The sequence below is a fragment of the Eublepharis macularius genome, chromosome 8 (assembly GCF_028583425.1).
Source record: "Eublepharis macularius isolate TG4126 chromosome 8, MPM_Emac_v1.0, whole genome shotgun sequence".
In the NCBI taxonomy this organism is placed as follows: domain Eukaryota; kingdom Metazoa; phylum Chordata; class Lepidosauria; order Squamata; family Eublepharidae; genus Eublepharis; species Eublepharis macularius.
Window position 1 is genome coordinate 85,382,920 of NC_072797.1, and position 23,952 is coordinate 85,406,871.

A 23,952-nucleotide genomic window follows, 5' to 3' on the forward strand; every position below is an offset into this window, starting at 1 on the left:
ATAATAAGAGCTGTAATCTCAAAGCTTACTTATTCTCTTTGTTGAATATTCTTTTAAGGAAAAACGACTCTTCCAGAGATCTATGCACATTTTTGCAAACATTCACTTAACAGAAAAAAATCCATGAGCATCTTCAAAAGACAAAATATCAGATGGAATAATCTCCATTTTAATTATTTCTTTCTTGTGTGGTTTTGTTCACATCCTTTGTCTGATCATCCCACATTGGCATGTTACAGAAATGTTATCAAAATGTTTTAGGTAAAAAGAAGTCAATGGCAAAAGTGGCTGATAACAAAGTGCATTAAATGATTCTTCTGTGATCCCAGAGTGGGCTTCTTTAAGCAAGAAATCAATGCTAAGCCATAAGAGTAATTTGCTGTTAGCGCCAATGTGCTAAACGTGACACAATTAAGAAGCTATGTACATGCTGTCCTATGCAGGGAAATGTGACGTGAACCATCACATAACCATTGAAGAAATAGAGTAATTTTGGTGCAACAAGAGTTTTAACCAGAGTTCAGTTAATTTCAGGACAACCAAAGCAGCACGCACAGTAAAACTTCACTTTCCATTGAAATGTCACCCTTGGGAGTGCAAAGTGAGAGTCTACGTTGGGAAGGGTAATTGGCAGAAGTGCCTTCTGCAAGCAGAAAACAGCTAGTATCCAAGCCACATACTTGTAATTGTACATTAACCCAGAGCATGCCTATAGTCTGATCCTGAAGCTCTAGTTGTATCACCTTATAAGCCTACATTGACAGTGTCAACTGCAGTCTTAAATTGATCCTTCTGTAATATACCTGTTTGCTCCCAACACTGCCATCATTGAAGAGGCACCCTAGGTAAGCAGTTTAGAATTTTAGTCATGTGACTTTGAAAAAGCTGTAACTGACAACAGGATATTACTGGGTTTTTTTGCACCACGATTTTTATGTATTTGTGGATTGGTTCAAGGTATGGCATGAAGCTGATGGTATGTGGACTGGTTCAAGGTATGGCATGAAGCTACCTTGGCAAATGTAGATCAAATGCCCCCCCCACTCCTTTCTTCCAAACACCATTGCAGAAAGAAATGCCTTCAAGAGGCTAATGTGTAATTAGCCCCAACAGAATTTTCGCCTACTTTACAACTCTTAGTAGCTTAGAAAAGGGTAAGTTTGCCACATTGTCAAAATGTGTCACAGGGAAGCAGTGGCCATAGCCAATCTGAAGGGAAAATTAAGTCCTGGTAGCTTAGTTAAGAGAAAAAGGATCAATGTATTATCTTTGATGACAGGTAAAGAATTAACAGGAAAAGGGTTAATGCTTGTCTCTGTATCTCCAGTCTTTCAGCAAAGGTTGTACAATCTCAATTCCTGCCCCCTCCCTCTTTAGAAAACTAGGATTCAATCACAGTGTCGCTGACATCTATGTTAGGCATTTTCTTGCTAGGAAGTGCCTGATATCAACCATGTTCTCTTAAAAGTAACCTGCCTTGCAAGAAGTCAGTAGCTTTAAAAAGAAAGCAGGGTACCAAAAAAAGTTTTGAACTTCTGATGGATTCACAAAGCGTTATCCAAATTTAATAGTGGCTATACTGGCAAGCTGAACATATAACATCTGGTTTGAATCCAAATGTATACTATTGACAGAGGCTTTGCAAGACTAGTTTTTGAACTACAGGTTAAATGTTTATGCTGGGGATGATGCACTAAAATAACTTTCATGCTGCTTCATTTTACTTTCATTACTTCCTTGGATTGTGCTTTGTGAACAAGTACTATAATTCAATGTTTTTACTACCAGGTTTTAACCAATGTAAGTAGATCTCTTAATCATCATAGTTTGCAAAAATTGCCTAGTAAGCATAGCCACTTATAGAAGCAAAAAATGTAACAATATTAATGGCTCACTGTTAAAAATGAAATTTAAAAATTCCTCTTCAGTTTTTTAAACACATTAACTACGGTTGCCTTAAGAGAATAAGGTTTACAGTCATTAAGTTGCACATAAAGGGTTTATTTTAAATGTTTTAAGGATAGAGTTACATCATAATTATAAAAATTACTTACAGAATTAAGTAACAGATTTAAAGTGTTTATACTTCTAAATGCAGAGAACAGGGAACTGTCTACATTGTTAAAAAATAAAAAAGAAACCAAGCTCTAGAGATGAAGTCATTTACCTAATTTTAAAATGTGAACACGAAGACCTTTGAACTATACACATACCATCCAAATTGCACTAATGATGTAAAATACAAAAAAAGCAGCATTTCCAAGGAACCACAAATGAATGAAGCTGTTTGGGGAGGGAGGGTGTCTCTGAAATGGTAGCAATTAGTGTGTATTTGGAGAAGACTTTATTTTTAAAATGTATCAATTTAAGAAGGCTAAAAGCCAGTGCAAACACTACCCATTACTACAGGGGGAACTCTACTATGAATCTATTTCAACTTATTTTAGAATTTGGCACAAAAAAAGCATAGCATTTAGTTAAACTGATTTTATTTCAATTTTGAACAGAGTACATGGTCCCTTCAAATGCTGCATGACACATACACCTGGAAAGTTACCTCCTGTTGGCACTATGTTTGCCTCACCAGTGCATTTAATCCTACTATCCACCATTAAAAAACAGCACAATAAGCAAATTCACAAAAACACAAAATAAAAAAAAACTAAAAACCTAAACATTTTTAACATGCAACTTTAAATTGTTAGTTACATTGAACATTCTACCTTCTAAGCATGCAAAAAAGGATGGTCTGCATTTAAATTTGTTTTAAAATTTTACAGGGCAGCCTGACATCACGCAAAACACACAATATACAATACTACAGCAGGTAAATTGAAAGGCCAGTAACTTTTATACACAAATCCATAGCTTGTGCCACCACAAGCCCCGTGATAACTTGGAAAATCATGTTGAACCCCTAGAACAAGGAACCAACATTTAGTTACCAGGGTAACAAGCACTGCATGCAGATCTGAAACATGAGCCTAAAACAAAGCCCAAAGCAGATGGGCAAGGAATAGGATTAGTCTCAAGCCTCAAAAAGGGTGGTCTAAGCTATCAAAAAAGCAGACAATATGGACACTTAAAAAACCGTAAAATTTATACAGAATATAGATTACACTCTAAACTGGCAGAATGTGGTGTATCCCAGAGACTTGCAGAAAATCCTCAATTGCAAGCCATTGAATGTAAAATTTTCGGTCTACTTAATCCTCAGCAAATATCTCAAGACATACCTTGGATTCATTGTTTGTGTAGCCCACAATTCATGTGTATGTTTCAATACACTCACTCATTCTTGTGCCACTTGGGCTCATGGAGCCAGGCTCAGTTTTGAGATTTACATGCAGGACTCTAAAGAGTCAATAGAAAACATACAGATCTGCAGGATGAAAAAAAAACCACATACACTGGGTTGCAAATCTGCTCACTTTGTTCAATAACACAAGAAACATTTATGTTTAGGGCTTAAGGACCGCATTGAGAAGCTCTTCATGAAAAAGACAATGTTCTGCCTTTGGTTGCCCATGATGAAATACTGGACAGAATGCAACAGTAGCAATGGATGATAGATTTTAAGATACTGTATTTTGGTGCTGAATATTTGTTACCATTAAAGAGCAAGAGGCACAAGCCTTAAGGCTAAAATATGAAGTCAGGCAAAAAAATGAGGGCTTAAACCACATTGAGTCTTCAATATGTATACCCACACTAGAGGTAATTTGGACCTCCAAAAGCTAATCAGCAACACTCTTCTCACCCTGCCTAAGAAAAATTGTATAGAAACGAGCAGTGGTGTTGGTTTCACAGATGCTTTTGCAAGCAGCTTTTACTACTGCAATGTCATGCCTCGAGGCAATTTGACATCTTTGTTGCTGCTCTGATATCTTTTGACTGATTACATATAAAACTGCCACATCTATCACCTTGCAAAAAGGAAAAAAAATGTGGTTGTGGGTTGCTTATTTACATACACAATCTGGCTGCAGATGACTGAACCATGGAGACTGCCTAGCTAGTGTTGGATAGTACACCATTAGCATGCAGACCTCTAGTGTTTTTTTTTTCAATGAAGTTCACATTAACAGCTTATCTCGAGAAATACAATGTACACCACAAAAGGTAACAACAGGTTTGAGTTGTGGAAGGTGTTGACTGGATTAACCCCAAGAAAAAAAAAGGCCAGATAAAAAGATGCCTTCAACTAAGAGCAGTAGAATGAGAAGGAATGCAGCAGATCAAGTAGAAGGCAACAGGCTGATTTTCCTTCTCTGTAACATAAGATCTCTGTAATGCAAGTGGACTCTACTTTCATAAGATTTGGCTTTACATGTGACAAATTTAAGTCCACATACAGAAATCCAAGTTGCTAGTTTTGATATTGAAACACCCAGTAGCTGCTATATTCTTTAATGTTAACCAGACTGCTATGGCACGAAGCACCTGGGTTCTTCTCAAAGTAACATAAAGCTCTACATTTAGAACTGAAGGCATCCTTGTTGTAAATATTTTGACTGGTTCCTACAATTTGCATTATCTCAAAAACTGCTTTTTTTTTTAAACTATCCATTTTCTCACCAGTTGCTTTAAATGTACGTTATGGTCTACTTTCCTGCAACTAAAATGTATAAAACTCTCAGGTAATAGTAGCTCAACAGTTAAGCTGATCACAGTACACTGATGTTAATTAGGTTAGGCACTCCTTAACACTGCTTAAAAACATATTATAGTCATTGTTGCCCAACCCCCAGAAACAAGGACTGCCAGACAAGAAAATTTAATGTTACATACATGGAAGCAACATAATATCAAGCTACACTTGCATGTGGCAGTTGAACAGTTAAGTGAAAAGCTGAGGGAAAGTTACAGATAAAAAAAATCAAAAATCAGATTAATGATTACATTGCTAGAGCCACTTTTAACACAGCTTGAATCTGCAGCTGCTGTTTTCTCTAACGTCATCCACATACCCCCTTCAGAAGGCTTCCTTCAAGAAAAGGAGTTCCCTTACACAAAACTGCATCATGTTCACATAAGTCTATTAATAAAGTTCACAATGGAATAGTTTTCCTGGCAGAGATTGTGGGCTCGCAAGGACATTTAAGCTTTCAAATAAACTGGAAAGCAGTTAAGTCTTTGTGTCTACAAATATTACACTGAAGTTCCACAAGTTTGGCAAAAGTTTGCATGGTGTTGTCTAGGATGTCTTCACCAAATCATAGACATAAATATGGAAATCATCATCAAATTTGATGAAATAGACAGAAGGTTTGGCTTCAACTTGATGAATGACCATGCCAGTCCTTTTTGAGCCATCTTCTTTGGCATATTCCACTTGTTTCCCCACTAGGCTGTCCACAACTTCACCTGGTTCCCGTTCTGCTGGAGGTGAATCATCTGGAAGAACAAGATTTGGTTAACTTAAAGAAGGATTTCTATAGACAGATTCCCACAGCCTCCTTCAAAAGTTGACCAGTACTCCCTGCTAAATCACAAGTAAGAGTCAATAGTAATACTTCAAAATTCGCAGGATGCAGCTTGTTACAAGTTTATGGAGTTATTCTCCAAAGCTTTGCAATATATATTCACTGAGACACAACAGAACATATTTTGTGTAACATCTTTCTTGGCATGTCGGTCAATGCTGATTACATTTTTGTTCACAACTTTTTTATTACTTGCCTTTTTGGGTTAGAAAAATCCAACTCTGTTAAATTTCCAGCTGATACCACACCTACTTTTCAAGTGCCAGTTCCATTTTGCCATGACACATCCCATAGCACTTCAGGGTGGGAGGATGTCACGGTCTACAGGCGCTGCCACCTCGACCCAGCTGAGGGAAAGAGCCGCACAGCGACCTATAGGCCAGTTTCACACAAGTTACAAAACTGACAATAAGAGAAAGTCTCCCAATTGCCTTAGTGGGCTGCCACCAGTCCCTTTGGCTATCCCTAGGCACAGGCGCAAAGGGACAAAGCTCCAAGCCTGTTAGGTAACTAAACAGAGTAGAAGTCTACCTTGCAAGGTTGGCTTACAAGTAGAGTTCACAAAACAGAGTGTTTTATGGTAGGTGGTTCGTGAGTTCACAAAGTGGGTTCAATGGAATGATTTATAGCTTTGAGACGTCAAAGTCAAGAACCACAACAAAAGTAAAATATAATTATTTATTTTAAGGTGCAAGATTATCTAAATACATGAGACAGAATGTGAGGATAAAAAACAGTGTTGCACTTACCTGTAGCTGTTGTTTGTCTAGGTCTTTGTGTAGGCACACATCGGAACTGTGCACATGCAGGCCAGCTGCCAGGAAAGATTTTAAAGCTCTCAAACAGTAGGGGGCGCTCCCTTGCAGCCACATGCATGTGCGGAAGCTTCCTGTTGAATGCTGTGCTGCTGGGTGGAGCGTCCCTTCTTCCCCCAGTTCCTCCTAGGCCGCAGCAAGCCAGTAGAGAGTCTCACAGCAGGGTAGGAGGGAGGGAATGTGTGCCTGCACGAAAACTGAGACAAACAACAGTTACAGGTAAGTGCAACACTGTTTTCATCGTCGGACTTCAGTGCAGTCCCACATTGGGAGAACAGCAAGCTTCTCACCAATAGGGGAGGGTGTGAGATGATTAGGCGAACAGTGAGTGGAGAACAGCTGTCCCCACTGCTGCATCTCTTCTGGCATTCACATCTACCGAATAATAGCATATAAATGTGTCTGTCAATGACCAGTTTGCTGCTTGGCAGATATCCTGTAGAGGTGTGCCCCATAGGAAGGCTGCTAAAGAGGACTGTGCCCTGATGGAGTGAGCTTTGACCATCACCGGACACGGAACCTTGGCTAAGGAGCAACATCATCTGATGGCTGCAACGATCCAGCTGGAGAAAGATTGTTTGGCCACCTGGAGGCCCTTGCATGAGCCTAAATAACATAAATAGGGACTTGGACCTTCTGAATACTTCGTTCTGTTAATGTAATACAATAAAGCCCTCTTCACATCTAATCTGTGTAATGCGCGTTGTGATTCTGAGGTAGGATTAGGGAAGAGGACTGGTAGAACCACCTTTTGCTGCAAGTGAGATACCACTTTCAGGAGAAATTCTATGCTAGGGTATAGAATCACTTTTTCATCAAAGAACTGAAGGAACGGTGGGTCTATTCATAAGGCCATTAGTTCCCCTACTCGCCTCAGGGATGTTACAGCCACAAGGAGGGCTACTTTCTGTAGACCAAGTTAAGGGGCTCAAATGGAGGTAGCATAAACTGTCCCAGGACTAGTGAGAGGCTCCACTGAGGTAGTGGGGGAGTCCTAGGTGGGAAAGCGTTAAGGACACCCTTCAGAAATTGCTCAGAGGCTTGGTGTGAGAACACTGTTCTGCTGTTCATGGGTTTGTGGAATACCAAAATAGCGGTGAGATGGACCTTGACTACAAGGCCGACAAGTCCTCCTTGAGAAGCAGCACCAGATAATCAAAAATAAGAGGTAGTGGACAGAAGTGGGAATATGCTGTTAGCTATCCAGGTTGAGAAATGGGACCCCTTTTGGCTATATGATGATCTTGTGGGTGCTTTATAAGCGTTCAATAAAATCTGAGTAACCTCCCTGGAAAAGGGAGTAATTAAGGGAGTAGATGAGTTTGAGGATGGTTACGTTGTGGTGAAGGATTGGGACTCTGTGGATAAGATCCGCGGCCTCTTGAAGGGGTATGTGAGAACCCCCTGACATTTGCCATAGGGTTGGGAACCAATCCCTGCACAGCCAGAATGGAGTGATCAGGATACAATGCGTTCTGAACTGTTTGATTCTGCCCCAACACTCTGGGTATTAAAAGGATGGGAGGGAATGTGTAAAAGAGGCCCTTGTCCCAGGGAACCTGGAATGCATCTCCTATGAACTGAGGGTCTGAACCTCCCAGGGAGTAAAAAAAGTCTGGCCTTGGTGTTGTGACACTGCGAATAGATCTATGTCTGGCATCTCCCACTTCTGGAAGATAGGGTGCAGGTAGGTATGGTTGATTGACCACTTGTGGTGAGGCTTGAACACCCTGCTTAGGGTATCTGTTCTGCTGTTTATATCGCCTGCAATGTGGATTGCTTGTAGAAAGACGTTGTATCGTCCAGTGCCACATCTCCGATGCTTCTGAACAGAGAATCAATGAAGCAGTTCCCCCTTGTTTGTTCAAGTAATAGAGGGTGGTTGTGTTTTGTGTTGACCTGAACCTTCTGGCCCTGTAGCAGATCTGCAAAGGAAACAAGGAAGTAATGGATCTCTCTCAGTTCTAGAACATTTATGTGCATGCCCATTTCTGAGTCTGACCATTCATCTTGAGTGGAACGGTCTTCACAATGAGCACCCCAGCCCCTAAGTGAGGCATCAGTGGTGACGGTAATATCTGGTGAGAAGGTATCCAGCTGTGTCCCCCTGAGGATGTTTTCATCATCTATCCACCAATTCAGGGACCTAAGGGTGGACCTAGGGATAATCTTCTCTGTTGGGAGTCCATGAGAGGATCGAAGTGTCTGATGAACCAGTTTTGCAACCGTCTCATGTAGAAACGGGCAAAGGGTGTGACATTAGTGGTAGATGCCATGAGCCCTAGAAGCTTTTGGATTAGTAGGGCCAACTGAAAATGATTCTTTTTAAGCCTGAAAACTATGGCCTGTAGTGGGCAAAAAAGCCCTTCCCACTATGGAGTTTAACCTGGCTCCTATAAATCGATTATTTTGGGTTGGAATTAGACGATTTCTTCCAATTAATAATGAGACCCAAACGAGATATCGTTTGAATGGTCGTGTCAATGTGCTCCTGGAGCTGGGTCTTAGACTGGGCTACCAGAAGCCAATTGTCCAAATCGGGGTAAATTGAGCATCCTTTAGATCTGAGGTAAGCTACTACTGTTGCCATGCACTTTGTGAAAATACCGGGTGCTGAGGACAACCCAAAGGGAAGAACTGCAGATTGGAAGATTTCTCCTTGGAAGGAGAACCTGAAGTATTTCCTGTACAGATGACCATGTGGAAACAAGCATCCTTCAGATCAATTACAGCGAACTAGTTGCCCAGTTCTAGATATCGTAAGACACTAGAGAGAGTTAACATTTTAAACTTCTCAACTTCAATAAACAGATTTTAGTTATGGAAATCCAATATAGGACAGAGTCCATCGTCCTTCTTCTCCACAATCAAGTATTTCATATAGAGTCCCAAAGGGGAATCACGATGTGACACCATTTGGATGGCTCCCCTGGCAAGTAATTCTTGAACAAAAGGGGAGAGTACTTCAACGGAACAGGTTGAAGCATTAGAAGGAAGGGATAACTATGGCAGCTCTGTAAAGTGCAGCCAGTAGCCATACCTGACAATCTTGAGGACCCAGGAGTCTGAAGTAATTGAGGTCCAGACCTCACAGAAAGGGGCTAATCTGTCTCTGAAGATGAGCGGTTGCGCCAGTTGTAAGGTGGTCAGTCAGAAAAGAGGCTTTTGACCCTGATTTGATTTAGGGGATTGGGATTGTTGTTGTCTTGATCAGAGTTTGGGAGATCTTTTTGTCCCCATTTTGGAGTAGCCCTGGTAGCCCCTCTATTGGTAGGACTGGTAAGGATACCTAGATAGCTGTTGGTATTGAGGATGTTGTTGGTAGCAATACTTCTGGGAGTGTTGCTGTTGCTGCTCTTGTTGGGGGGCAATCACCCCCAGAACACAAGTTGTCTGTTGGTTCTTTTTCATTTGCTGCAGGGACTCGTCTGTGCATTCAGAGAATAGAGAGGAGCCCTCAAAAGGGAAATCTTCGATTTTGTTCCATTTCTCCTGTGTCAGGGCAGTGGAATGGAGCCAAGAATGTTGTCTGAGAATGATAGCTGAAGCCATGGATCTGGTGGCACAGTCCGCGGAGTGTTTCCCCGCTGACATCTGCTGCTTTGCTAGCCTGGTAGCCTCGCCTTGGAGCGCTTTGATGAGCACTCTTCTATCCTCAGGCATATCTTGGGCATAGTTGGAGAGGCGATCCCATAAGAACAAATTGTAGAAGCCCATTATGGCTTCATTGTTAGCAATTCTGAACTCCAGCGCTGCAGAGGAGTATATTTTTCTCCCAAATGCATCCACTTTCCCCTGTTCTTTGTCAACTAGGGAAGAGTGGGACCCATAACAGTGCCTAGATTGTATCTCCTCTGTCACTGGAGAGGAGGGGTGTGGATGAGTAAAGAGGAAGGCACAGTCCTTCTGATGCAACTTGTAGCTGTTCTTCCTAGATGTGGCAGGTGAGGAGGCTGGTTTATCTCAAACGCTATGTGCAATGTCCAGAAGATCCTCGACTGCTGGGAAGGCCACAGAAGCAAGGGTATTACTGTATAGTGCTTGGAGAACTTTACTTCTGGGCTTTGGAGTCTTTGACGCAATGTCAAGAACCTTAGCCATCCGTAGCATTTGCTCTGAAAACAAGCGAGAGTCTTCTGTGGGTGAGGGGGACGTAGTATCCTCCATGGCTTCTTCCGGTGACAATCTAAGACTAGTTCCAAGACTGTGTCAGATCAGGAACCCATCTCTTCACCTTCATCGGAACTGGATAGGAAGGACAAGCGGGCTTGGGATCCGTGGGTCAAAGCTAAGGATGTTGTCGGAATGGGGCAGTTGTGGCTCTAGTTAGCTGGTTCAGAGCTGACTGGGTCAGAACTGGCGTCTGAGTAGGAACTGGTATCATATGTGGAGCTGCCTATAGCCAGGACACGAACTCCTGCCAGTTAGGTGCCTGGGTGTAGGAAGAGGCTACTGGCCATGGTGGGGCCATGGACAGAGCACCAGGTATTGCTGGGGTCCAAGTAGCACTGTGCTGACGTATTGGTTTTGAGACAGGAGTGCTTGATAGAACCTGGGGTGCGGTGATCAGAACCAAGCCTGGATCTGGTGAGAAGCTTGGTTGGAATGCTTCAGTTGGGCTAAGGTCCTCCTCTTCAAGTGTTAGCAGCGGAGCATGTGGAAATGAAGGTGTTGGTGGTACTTGGAGAATCTCCTCCACAGTAATGAGACAGGGAGTCGATGAAGCAGAGTGATGGTGGTGCGAAGGTGTTGAGGAGGGGTGTTTTGGATGTTTCATCTTTGTCTTTGCCTTATTTGCTAGTGGCTCCAAGGCTGCGCATTCCATTTGTTCTGGGGAGCGACTCTTTCTCAAATCCAATTTCGATTTTGAGTGCTTCGTTAGGACCAAAGCGCTTGCAGATGGTATCACCTTTGGAGCTGGTGGTCGGTTCCAATGCAGATCCGGGGTGCCCGCTGTCGAGGGGTTCGGTTTGGATTGTGCTTTCAGTTCCTGCTCGGTGGAGGGTGGTGCAGCAAGCCTGCCTTAACCAGTGAGGGACATTTCCCAAAGAGCAGCCTTTAAGTGTGTGGCACAATCATGCCTTGCCTTTGATGTAAAACATTTGCTGTGCTGGCAAGCTCCAACATTATATCCCTCACCTAAGCAGAGATCATGCTTATCTGAATGTGGCATTTTCATGTCACATCAGGAGCATTTCTTGAATAAATCTTTCTGAGACATCGTTCTAAAGGTTGTAAGTCAACAGTAGAATAGTGAGGAAAAACTCAGAGGAAAGAGAGAAAAGAACCTCTCTCAGAGGCAGCAAGAAAGGAACTGAGGGAAGAAGGGACGCTCCACCCAGCAACATGGCATTCAGGAGGACGTTTCTGCACATGCGTGTGGCTGCAAGGGAGCATCCCCTACTGTTTGAGAGCTTTAAAATCTTTCCCAGCAGCTGGCCTGTGCATGCACAGTTCCAATATGGGACTGCACTGAATACCGATGACAAACAATAAATCCTAGAGCATATAAGCACTTACTAATACATACCACAATACTTCAAAAGGAGGCAGAATAAGGTGTTGTCAAAGGTATAGAAACCAGAGTCTCTGTTCAAGAGGCAAACAGCTAGGCAGCACAGTAAATTGAAATGATGGTTGCATGAGCGTCCATCTCGAGCCAGAAGTGAAGCCAGGGGCGAGTTACAGACAAGTCACTAAAACTCACCAAAATCCTGAAAGCTCCATGTTGAGTAGCTACTTTTATGTCATTTGTGACATGTCAAAGTGGCACAGGCCTGTTAGGTGACCAAATGCTGATGTCACCAAAAGGTAGGTTCGTATGTGAGGAAGGAGGAGTGAGCCAAGTCTGTAGTTCTTGGCACACTCACCCAGTCCTGCAGGTGCAAATTGTTTGTTAATTGGTTCAAGGAGAATAGTACATGGAGGCTCACTCGCTAACGAGCTGGATGCGTTATCTTATCTCAAGGCCGCTAGAAGCTGAGACTCTGAAGACAGCTAGTTTCTCAGAAAGGTCTTTAGCAAGAAAAGGGGGGAGTGTGGAGCAAAGGTATTTTCCTAACAAGAGACTTGTTTAACATGAAGCCTCTTGACCAAATTTTAAGAAAGATGGCTTCTGCTTAAGTTAGAAAAAGAGCATTTTCTTCACAGAGGTCATCTGATCCTCGAGAGGTGCACCAAAAAGGGAGAGATGGCAAAAATCTGTTTTCCAATGTTCTATGAATCCAAGTCAATGAATCTGTAGTGCATTAGGTCAGTTGTCCAAATGATTAAACTTGTGCCATAGCAAATTTGTTCAGTTCTACACAACACAAGGCAGCCAGTAACTTAACTACATACTGACTCACACAACATATTTAAATGGCCATTCTAGATTGGAAAACAAACAGGAAAGCTGTTTGTATGCCAAGTTCTGCTTCTGAAACGCAGGAATTTAATATTATGTTCAAATTAGGTTGTTTTAGGGTCCATTCTTTCTGTTCAGTTTCATACACACAAGAAACAAAGTATATGAACACCTAAAGCAGCATTAAAATGGATTCAGATTTGATTATGTTAATGTTAAAATTTCTCTACACGTTCCATTGAAATTCAAGCATTCAAAGAGACTTGATTATATAAACACCAGTCAACTTACTGGAATCAGGCATAATACGGAGGTCACCTTCTTTATAATCATCTAAGAGCTGGTACATGTACAAGACAGGATCTTTCTCGTAGGTAATATAAAACCATGTGTTCATTATAGGTGCTCGGGCCAACACCATTCCCCTCCATTCATCTTTTGAGCCATCTTCTGTCTCAAACATATGTTCCACTGCTTTGCCAATCATTGTGTCTGCCAGGTGGGCATCGCTGATTCGAGACGAAGCTGGGAAAAAGATAATCAATATTTGACCAGAGTTTTGCTAAAAGCTTGTTTTTAGCATCTTAAGAGGATTAAGAACACCATAAAGAATCCAAATTCAAAATTGTAATTCTTTTGGTTTATCGAAATGCACATGTTCACCCATGGTTACATACTCAGTAATTCCCATCATATCCAAGTAAGAAAGTTACTTAAGCAACATGATTTTTAAGGTCAAAGAAACCATTCTAATTAAATATAGAAGAAAATTCTGATGCACTGAAGAAGCCTATATTTTTAACATATTCCTTAACAAGAAGTCACTGATTCCCAAACTTCAATGAATTTCAAAGGATCAGCACTCTTTGAATAATGCTCAACTTATATATTCTTTGTCTTCCTGTGTCAGTCAATATTTTTATTCAATGGTTAGAGAAAACAAATCTTTTTCAGTATAACAGAAACATAGTACTATGGTCTGTTCTTAGGAAAAACCTAAGCAGGTGCATGAAAGCTCTTAGGAGGGCCTAAAGTGATTCTGAAGCTTGACTCCTGTATTTATTAAATTATTCCTGATAACTACTTTAGATTGGATCCTATGACTCCCTTCCACTAAGATGGATTCCACTGCTGCTTTCCACCAAGTCCTCCTCCAAAAGAAAAATATTTCTTTCAAAAAAAGTTTTCTCCATTACAGGAAGCCAGTCTTCTCTCTCATTTTCTCTATCAGAAAAAGTCATTCTCTCTTAGCAGAAATCAGTTACAGAGGATAACTGAATGGAAGGAAGTCAGAGAATCCAAACGTGTAATTTCAGGTTTCTGTAAAACAGCTATGGCTGATGTTTAAGCAAAAAATGGAAGAAGGAAAAATATAGCCACTTAACTGGTTTGTGGGACATGATTATCAAGTTTGTTACTACTTTAACATACCAATCTCCAAATATATAGGCCACAGCTTGGCAAAGTGTTAATCCTGCATCTTACAAAACAATAGTTTGTCAGTGAGAGATTTGGAATTATAAATGTTTCATTAAACTCATTTTGAGACAGCTGCATATCATCAGTTCTTATGTCCATGACTGTGACACTTTTCTCCAAACTTGAATCTTCTTGATATGGCAGCCTACAGGCTAGACTACCTTAAGGCACCACTAAAGACTATTTGGAAACTCCAAATTCAAGATGTAGCAGCTCACTTATTAATGAGAATGAGAAGATAAAACCTGTGGAGGAAAGACTTACGCTAGATCCTAATCTGTTTCAGAGTAACTCAATGTGATAGTTTTAACTTTTAAAGGGAAAAGCTGTTAAAGGGATAAGCTGTTTCTTAGAGAATGTCTTCTCCTGTATATGCAAGCTAAAAATATCAGCTGTGTTAGAAACCAGATTGATGACAAGAAGCAGAGCCTTCTGTTCAGTGGTACCTTCATCATGCAACTCCCTTCCCAAAAGGTCCCGCTAAGCTAACTTGGTAAAAATCCTTTGTTTCTCTGGGCATTTGGAAGGTAGGCCCAATTGCTAGAATATACTAGCATATCTTTCCTGGAACCTGTCCCACAGGGTTTTAAATCTATTTTATTTTTAATTACAACTTAGGTTTTAAATATAGTATATAACTTGCTAGCAGCTGCCTCAAGGGCTCTGTACCATGTTTGCCGAGTATGTTAAAATAAGTTCACAGATTAAACTTGGTATAGTTACATCTCATTCTACTATATAAAAGGCAAGCTGTGTTGGCGATGACTCATCTCTTTTTTTTTTTTGAAAAATTTTTTATTGGGTTAGAATCCATTGTTTTTCCATTACATTCAATTTTCCCCAAATTTTTCATTCCTAACCCCCTCCCTTTCCCCCCCTTTTGTTGACTTCCAACAGCTTTCCCACCCTTTTCCCTTACTTCTGTTAAATTCCTCTATCTAAAACAGATATACATTCTCTATTATATTAAGCAGTACATCCTTAACTACTTTTCTCATTATATACCCAAACTGTAAATCTTTGTTTCCATCTTAGATAAACAATTTATCCCCATTTCCAGTTTCAAATATTTCTATATATCATAAACCATAAAAATCTTATAATTAAATCAAACAATTTGACTTATTCTCCGTATATTCCTCATTCTATCTTTTTATGGTAATTCTATATAACACATCACATAATCAATCAATTTGACTCTTCTATATGTTCAGTTTGGTGCATATAAATCCTATCAAAGAAAGAAAATATTGTTAATTATTCACTCCTTACATTTAAACCTTATCATTAATTATTTTCTATCAATATTCTATCTATTAACCTATATATATCTATTTATATATCAATCTGTTAACTGCTTATTAATTCACATTTATCTTTTCCTCCCTCGGTAAAGTCACCCCCCTCTATTATACTTTTATTTTACTTCAGTAGTTCTCAAACTGCCACAGTTTTCCTCCCACCTCCCATTTCTTCTCCAGATATTGTTTCAGCTTCTCCCAGTCTGTGTTGAACTGCCCTGAGTCCAGATTTCTCAATTTTCTCATCATCTTGTCCATCTCTGCCATATACAGCAATTTGTAGATCCAATCTTCAATAGTTGGCACTTCTTGTACTTTCCATTTTTGCGCATACAAAAGTCTGGCTGCTGCTGTCATATAAAATATCAACGTCCTATGATGAGCTGGAATTCCCTCCATTCCCAAGTTTAGTAGCAGGAGTTCTGGGTTCTTATTTATTTGAAATTGTAAAATTTCACTCATTTCTCTTATTACTTCCCCCCAGTACTGCCTAGCTACCTCACACGACCACCACATATGATAGAGGGAGCCCTCATGCTTCTTACATTTCCAACATTTATTAGAAGTATTCAAATTCCCTAGCGCAATCTTCTTTGGTGTCATGTACCAACGATAAATCATTTTGTAGATGTTCTCTTTAATATTAGTACATGTCGTTATCTTCATTGTAGTTTTCCACAAGTATTCCCATGCCTCCATTGTTATTTCTTTATTAAAGTTTATAGCCCATTTCACCATTTGTGTTTTAACTGTCTCATCCTCGGTATACCATTTCAACAGTACTTGGTATACCTTGGATATTCTTTTCTTATCTTCTTTAAGAAGGGTCTGCTCTAGTTCCGAATTCTCTGTTCGTATACCTCCCTTTACAGAGTCCGAGTTATATAAATCTCTAATCTGTCTGTACTGGAACCAGTCGTAGTTAGGTGATAGTTCCTCTTGTGTCTTTATTCTAAGTTTCGATATTTCAGTTTTAGTTATTTCTTTGTATGTTAAACATTGTTGTTCATTATCAACAGCTCTCGGGTCTATCACCTCATACGGAACCACCCACAAGGGAATTCCTTCTTGTAGATAAATTCTGTACTTCTTCCAGATTGTATATAAACTTCTCCGTACAAAATGATGCAGGAACATCGAGTTGACCTTTACTTTGTCATGCCATAAATATGCGTGCCAACCAAATATTTTTTTATATCCCTCTAGGGCTAGTAATTTCTTGTTCTTTAATGTCATCCATTCTTTCAACCAAACTAGGCAGATTGCATCATGATAAAGTCTCAGATTGGGCAGTTGCATTCCGCCTCTTTCCTTTGCATCTTGTAAAACTTTCACTTTCACTCGAGGCTTCTTGCCTGCCCAAACAAAATCTGATATTTTCCTCTGCCATTTTTCAAATTGTTTAGAGTCTCTGATGATTGGTATTGTCTGTAGCAAAAACATTACTCTTGGTAACACATTCTCACATGACTCATCTCTTATCCTGGTACAGGCGCAGTGAGGGGCCTGTGGGTGTGCCTGCACCAGGCCTCTGAGGAGCTGTGGAGGCGGCAGGATCCTCCCAAGGCCTCGTAGGCTGCCAGCGCAGCCCTCCCAAGGCCCCGCAGCTAGATCCTGCTGTATTGTTTCACACAATGGGCTCTGGTGCTAGTATTTCATACTGCAGATCACTATTCCCAAACAGTTTTCTGATTTCTAGTGAAATAAACCAAACTTGATGCTTGACACAATGCATCCAGCCTTTTTTAAAATTCATTTATATTCCACTTTTCTCCCCAAAGGAGATTCAAAGTGGCTTATAACATTTTCCTCTGTATTTTCTCTTCACAACAACCCTGTGCAGTAGGCTAGGTTGGGAGTATGTGATAAGGTCCAAGGTCACCCAACAAGCTTCCATAGCAGAGTGGGGATTCGAACCTGGGTATTCTAAATCTTTTTTTTTAAAGAATTTTTTATTGGATGGGTTTACAAACATGCATATAGAAATCATTATCATTATTCACCCCATTGCATTTTCCCCATCCTCCCCCCCCTTTTTCTGGTGACTCCCAGCAGTTTTCCATACCCAACTTCATCTAAAAAGTATATCATATAAATTCTTAAAGACTATAATAATAATGTAACATATATCTATATTATACCTATCAAATCTCTTTATAATTATCTTAACAATCTACACTAACTATATTGCTTATCTTAGTTAAAAATATAAAAATTATATAATAATAGGTACATATACTAACTAAAAAAAACCCTACATATATATAACATACTATTCCTTACATACCAATTAACTATATTATCTATATTTCACATATACTCCCTATAACCTTATTACTCATAATTATACTCCCCTGTAAATATACTATACTAACCCAATAAAATACAGTAAAATATACCCCTTTTTAACCTTAAGTAAGTTTCTATCTCCCCTACTTCTCCAAAGACCACAGTTTGCCCTTCATGTCCCACTTTTTCTCCACATATTTCTTAAATTTTTCCCAGCTTAATGTATAGTCCAATTCTTCTTGTTCTTTCAATTTCCTTGTTAATTTGTCCATTTCTGCCATATTCAAGACTTTCAGAATCCAGTCTTCCATAGATGGTATCTCCTGAGTCTTCCACATCTGTGCATAACACATTCTGGCCGCCGTAATCATATAAAACACCGTAACTCTGTCCATTTTATCAAAATCTTCTAGGTTCATACATAATAACAGCAATTCTGGGGTTTTATTTATATTCCTTTGGAAAATATCTGACAGGTATTCTAAATCTTTGTTTGATGCTCTAACACTAAACCACAACCTACATCAAGACACTTACCAACTCTGTCTGGAAGAACTTCGAGTGCCGAAACTCTCTCATCTTTGTGCAGCTCTAGTCCATAGACACAATCAAATCCATCATATTTAATAAGATAGAGGGAAGGATTTACAGGAACCTGATCTAGGACGGTGCCTTTCCACTGTGTCACAGGTCCACTTCCTTCTTTCCAGCCATGCTGTATTCTGCAGCCTACAATATTTCTTCTGGGTTGAGAAATGGGTTTGCTTGGTCCCATGTTGTTTCGATGCTTTCTGTATTTATATATAAAGGCATATACTTAAGCACAGCAATAAACTACTGTAACATATGCTTTACAATGGGACACCTCAAAACTAGAGAGGTTCTCTCATTAAGTTACCTTACACAGTCTATATACATGCTTCTTTCAGGGACATGTCCTCTCCAACAGTTCCAAATATGAAAGATGGGGACCTCCGGGATTCTGCTATGGCCTTCCAGAATGGGCACAGAACCCCTAGGAAGGTAGCAGATCTTGAGTCCTCCCAAAATGTTTCTGTCAACTGGGAACTGTAGCTTGGACCAGGATTTGAGGTGGAATGAAACTCTGCCCTCTGCCTAGAATATATACAAGTCTCTATTAACATGCCCCGATTTAGAATGTGCCTATGTTTATCACTAGTCAGACAGACCTCATATAATAGCTTCAAAGCTGCTTTTAAGAAGTGGGAAGTCACTTACTTGTGGGAGGCTCTCTTCTTCATCATGCTAGCAGATACACCTGCATGCCCTGCAAGAAAGATGTCAATAGTTACTAAGCCACCAAACTTAGATGCATGTAGGTTTGCAATATACATAAATGGCTCAATTTCACTATTCAAAACTAAATTTTGTATTGTTCCTGTGACAAAAATTCTATTTAGGAATACATTTTTGATATACTGGGATCTATAAAGTCAACTGTCCCCAAGATTACCATGGAGCATACCATAGTTATATTCCAGGAACATTTATGTGTTCTAGGCAACTGTGTTACCATCACTGGCCTTTCCGACCCACTACTCTTTCCACCTACCTAATAGCCAGCTATCAGGTAAGTGTCTATCTAAGTGGAGACACCTGTCCTGATAGAGTTCTCTTTCGAATTGCCCAAACAACACCCCGGGAAGGTCAGCTTCAAGGCTAAACTTTCCCTCTGGCAAAACCTATATGCAAAAACCCCTGGTTTCCAGACCAATTGGCCAGAGCTCATAAAACAAAATATCTTCAAAAGCACTCTTTGAAAGATAGATCATAAATCACCACTCTTGGAGAAATGCTCAGTGATCCCCAACCTGGTGCCTGTGGGTACCATGGCATCCACCCCCAACATGCTTCCTGGTACAAACTTTTCTTCTTCAAAACGAAGAACCAAAGCCAGCTTTCCTCCACTCCAATGAAGCAGGAGGTGCTCAAGAAAAGCCCAGGAAGCATTGCCTTTAAACCTGCAGAATTTGGAAACTGTTGTCTCCAGCCCAGGGCAACACTTTGTTTGGAACATATCAATATTTTCAGAGGAGTTAGCCGTGTTAGTCTGTAGTAGCAAAATCAAAAAGAGTCCAGTAGCACCTTTAAGACTAACCAATTTTATTGTAGCATAAGCTTTCGAGAATCAAGTTCTCTTCGTCAGATGCATGATCCGAACTGGTCAAATACAGAAGAGGCGGGGAGAGAGGGGAGAAAGAAGGGGACATATATCCCCTTGTGATATATGTCCCCTTCATTCTCCCCTCTCTCCCCTCCTCTTCTGTATTTGACCAGTTCGGATCATGCATCTGACGAAGAGAACTTGATTCTCGAAAGCTTATGCTACAATAAAATTGGTTAGTCTTAAAGGTGCTACTGGACTTTTTTTGATTTATCAATATTTTGTGATTGACCTCATCCCCATGACAGCTACTGTGGCAGTGACCACTACAATTTTTCAAAATTCCAGAAGTGCTCAGAGGTTCAACAAGATTGGAGACTCTTGGAAATACATTTTAATATCCAGAGAACAGAGCCTACAAGCTTTTATGAATGTAGTAGCAGAAGAGTTAAATAATTCTATCTTTTGGTTTCTTGCCTGGAACTCTCTTATTTGTTGGTATATGTGTCTCCATTTACAATAACAAAAACATCTGTTACATGCTTTTATGAAAACCACTTCTACTTCCCTGGATGCTTAAATAATGTTAGTGATTGAGAAGCAACAGTAAATTTTGGGTAAAGACCCTGTAGCCAGAGGGCTGAATACAATTGACCTGCGCCCAGAGTACATCCTTCAGCATTCCTGTCTTCAGGAATTTGGTGACAATGAAGTACCTCCATGGTAATAACCAGAGGTATAAGATACCCACATGCCAAAAAATAAGACAGCAGAGAACTCCAGTTGTAGAACACTTCAAACTATAGACGGAGGGCTTCATTTTATAATGCCCCTCAAAGTTAAAACTCCCTACAGATAGAAAACTAGCAAAGCAAGCAAAGAGAGGGGATATACCTGCACTGGGTTTTTATATGAAGGAACATTCAGAGCTAGAATCCACCACTTGCGGTCCAAAGTGATAAAGTCTGTTCTGCCATCTCAGAGCATGCAACTTGAAAAATCTTGTGTAAAGGGGAATGGTTAGACTTAGTTCTGTGTTCAGGTCTGTAAGAGGTTCATTAGTTGTCTAATTACTCAACTGGAATAGCCATGTTCTCCTACAATATTTGTAAAAGTTATTAAAGTGAAAATAAGATACTTCCCTGATTTCATTACTTCTGACACCAATTGTTATGCCTAATGCTGTGGGAAGGCCCAACACTCCCACAAAGGTATTGCTGTTAAGATACCTACAATCTATGCAAAGATGCTTTAATAATTGCCACCTAACAATTTTTTTTAAAAGAAATATATATTTTCTCCATACTTTACTGGTGGGAAAGATTCATGTTGAAGGGCCAACCCAAGGTTTCCAAGTAGGAGTCTGTACTGACTCAGAATTCCTGCCTTGACGGATTTAGAACTGAAGACTAGTAACTGAATTAATACACAAGATAGTGAGACATTAACTTACAGAGATAAGGAAAGCCAATTACGTAGAGATGATTTCCAATGTTGCAATACAATTAGTTTGGCAGCAAAAACGACATGATGGATCCACTATGCTTTGAAAGGGCCCATATAATGGGGATACACCCTAACAAATGGAGAGGACTAGGTTAATGCAATGTTCAATCTCACACCAGAGTGTGGTTATATGGAAGGAATTTTAAAATAAGTACAAAAAGTTAACTGGTGATGCAATAAGCCTCAAGTACTTGTCATTTATAAGAGATTTCTTATTAGAAAAAAATTCACACTGGATAACCACATGTCCTGTAATTCACTGTAGTGGCTAATGCAGCAAAGTGGGCTTTATGGACTTAAATGCTATTTCCCATCACTTGGGTTGAAATGGATTTCTCCGTTCTGTGTTTTATGCCTGCTGTAGTTCATCCAGATGTATTTTCATTGGACAGTCAGAAATATGAACATAAAAATTTGAAGTATATATGAAGTAATTTCTAGAATGTCTCTGCCAGCACCATAATGCAGCAAATAGAGATGCAGCCATCGACATTATCCAAGAAGCCATTACCTACCTGCATCAGCTCTGGATCGCTGACCTGGTGCCTTTCCAAATGGGGTCTTCATTCATCTGTATTTAAGTGAGCAGCAAAGCTGCTAAACTAGGGTGAAAATCCAGTTCTAAGGGTATTATGAAGATCCTCAAATCTTGGAATAACGAGGAAACAAACCAAAGACCAAACTGTGATGATCTTTTTCCAAAGATAGGATACTCCTTCAATTATAGTATTCTGCAAGACAAAGAACAATGGTCAACTCTAAAGGGCAACTAATAATCTGGAGAAATATCAGAAAGAAGTTGGAGTCACCATCCCTACCAGCACTACTAAAGAAGTTCATTGCTTCTTCACTTCATTCCAGTTTGACTAAGCAGGAACCATCACCAGCTCTCAAGTAGCTGCCTGAAAGAAGGCAGTATCTTCTGCTTTTCTAGCCAGCCAGGTTAGCAACACTATACTTTCTTCACCTTCCTTAACTGGTTACACCCAACCCTCTTCCAGCCACAGCTTCTTGAAACTGGGTTGGATCATGCAGCGTTATCAGTGACTCTTTGGGCTGATCAAGATAAAGGCATGCCTTAAATAGTCATGGACTTCTAGCTCATTGATCTTTTAACAAAAGTTACACTCAGCCATGTATATGATTTCTTGTGATTGTAGCAGGCAAGTAAATACTATTAGGGAAACTTGGCTTCCATTTTATTAACAATCCCCATTTTATTAATACACAAAATAGTAGACCCTTGTCATCTGTGAATTCATGATTTGAGATTTCAGTTTATCAGTGACTGACCATGTGGTGAGAAAGGCCTCACACGGTGAGACAGTATCTGATTCTGTACCACTGAGAATGAAAAAATGTATTCAGCCAAACTGAGTCCCCAGCTGCTAGGCTCCTCTTCCTCCTCCACTCCCCGCTTCTTGCAGGGTACTCACTGCCACCAGCAGATTCATTCTCAGAGGTCTGACCAGTCTGAACATCTGCATCGGGCCTCCTCTTACACATTTAGCCTCTTTAAAAGATCTTAGTACCAGTTCTGAGGCTCTCGTACTTTCCAAATTACTACAGAGAGAATCTCTCTTATGTAAGCTCTCTAAGAAAGTAGGGCTTAACATTCCTTGTGCTTCATAGTCCTGGTAAGCGTGGACTAAACTGGGCTTGAGAAATCAAATGGGCCATGTTTAAAAGGAAAAGATGTTAAAAGAAAATTAAAAGCACACATTGGAAAACACAATGGACTGAACAAAGGTAAAAGAAATAGGAATACATACATATCCTTTTTCCTTGGTAATATACTTACTTTTTAAAATGTACTAAGAGATAGTTCGGGGTGCCCATTGTCCTCTTTTGGCTAACATCATCTGCATTTCTATGGTACTGAATGGCTTTGCACCAGGGAGGTAACTTATACCAATCTGTTTCACAGCTCTCCTCCTGGTAAACAGCAAAGAGCCTCTTATAGCCTCTGTGCTTTTACAGAGTACAAACTCAGTAATTACCTTGTGGGGCTATAAGCTACTGAACTCCTGAGGAGGAAGCAGGGGTGTACACTGAGAAAATTTCCATTTCAGTTTTGGTTCTGAGTAGAGATGGGCATGAACCGGGAAAGAAACGAACTGCGCAGTTCGTTACATTTCACGAACCACGAACTTTCATGAACCTGCCCCGGTTTGTGAACCAGTTCATTCGGATTGTGAAAACATCACATCCAGGTCAGCAAATTGTCACTTCCAGGCCAGCAAAAGGCCACTTCTGGGTCAGCAGAAGGTCTGAAGCAAGTCCATCCCCTGTTGCCTACAAAACTGATCGATCGGCGCCAGGCTGTCTGTCTGCAGTGACAAATCAAAAAACGAACCAAACGAACAAGCTTAAATTTTGTGGCTGTCAGTCAGAAATGGGCTCTGACGAACCACTGGTTCACAAACAATGAACCACAGTTCATCACAAACTTTGGTTCGTATTTCGGTTTGTGCCCATCTCTAGTTCTGAGGGTTCTGGAATAATTCTGATCTATTACTGGTTTATTCCGGGTAGGCCAGTGTCAGCTGAGAACTGATCCATTTGATTTTTTTTTCATTTTCATGTGTGTCAGCCTGTTGTGTGT

General features: G+C 40.3%; 1 protein-coding gene across 3 annotated transcripts in view; it reads right to left on the reverse strand.

Moving 5' to 3' along the window:
• Nucleotides 1-1,980: 1,980 nt before the first annotated feature.
• SPIN1 (spindlin 1) overlaps nucleotides 1,981-23,952 on the reverse strand; it is a 59,302-nt gene continuing 37,330 nt past the window's right edge. The window contains exons 2-7 of one of the 3 annotated variants that reach the window (XM_054986593.1): nucleotides 21,863-22,078; nucleotides 21,295-21,417; nucleotides 18,956-19,004; nucleotides 18,254-18,507; nucleotides 12,939-13,172; nucleotides 1,981-5,397 (exon numbers count right to left, since the gene is read on the reverse strand). In XM_054986593.1, coding sequence (XP_054842568.1) covers nucleotides 5,198-5,397; nucleotides 12,939-13,172; nucleotides 18,254-18,507; nucleotides 18,956-18,981 — 714 coding nt within the window. In that variant the 5' untranslated portion in view covers nucleotides 18,982-19,004; nucleotides 21,295-21,417; nucleotides 21,863-22,078 and the 3' untranslated portion in view covers nucleotides 1,981-5,197. Of the gene's footprint in view, nucleotides 5,398-12,938; nucleotides 13,173-18,253; nucleotides 18,508-18,955; nucleotides 19,005-21,294; nucleotides 21,418-21,862; nucleotides 22,079-23,148; nucleotides 23,467-23,952 lie in introns of those variants that run through there. The other 2 variants (XM_054986592.1, XM_054986591.1) reach the window with 2 other exon arrangements.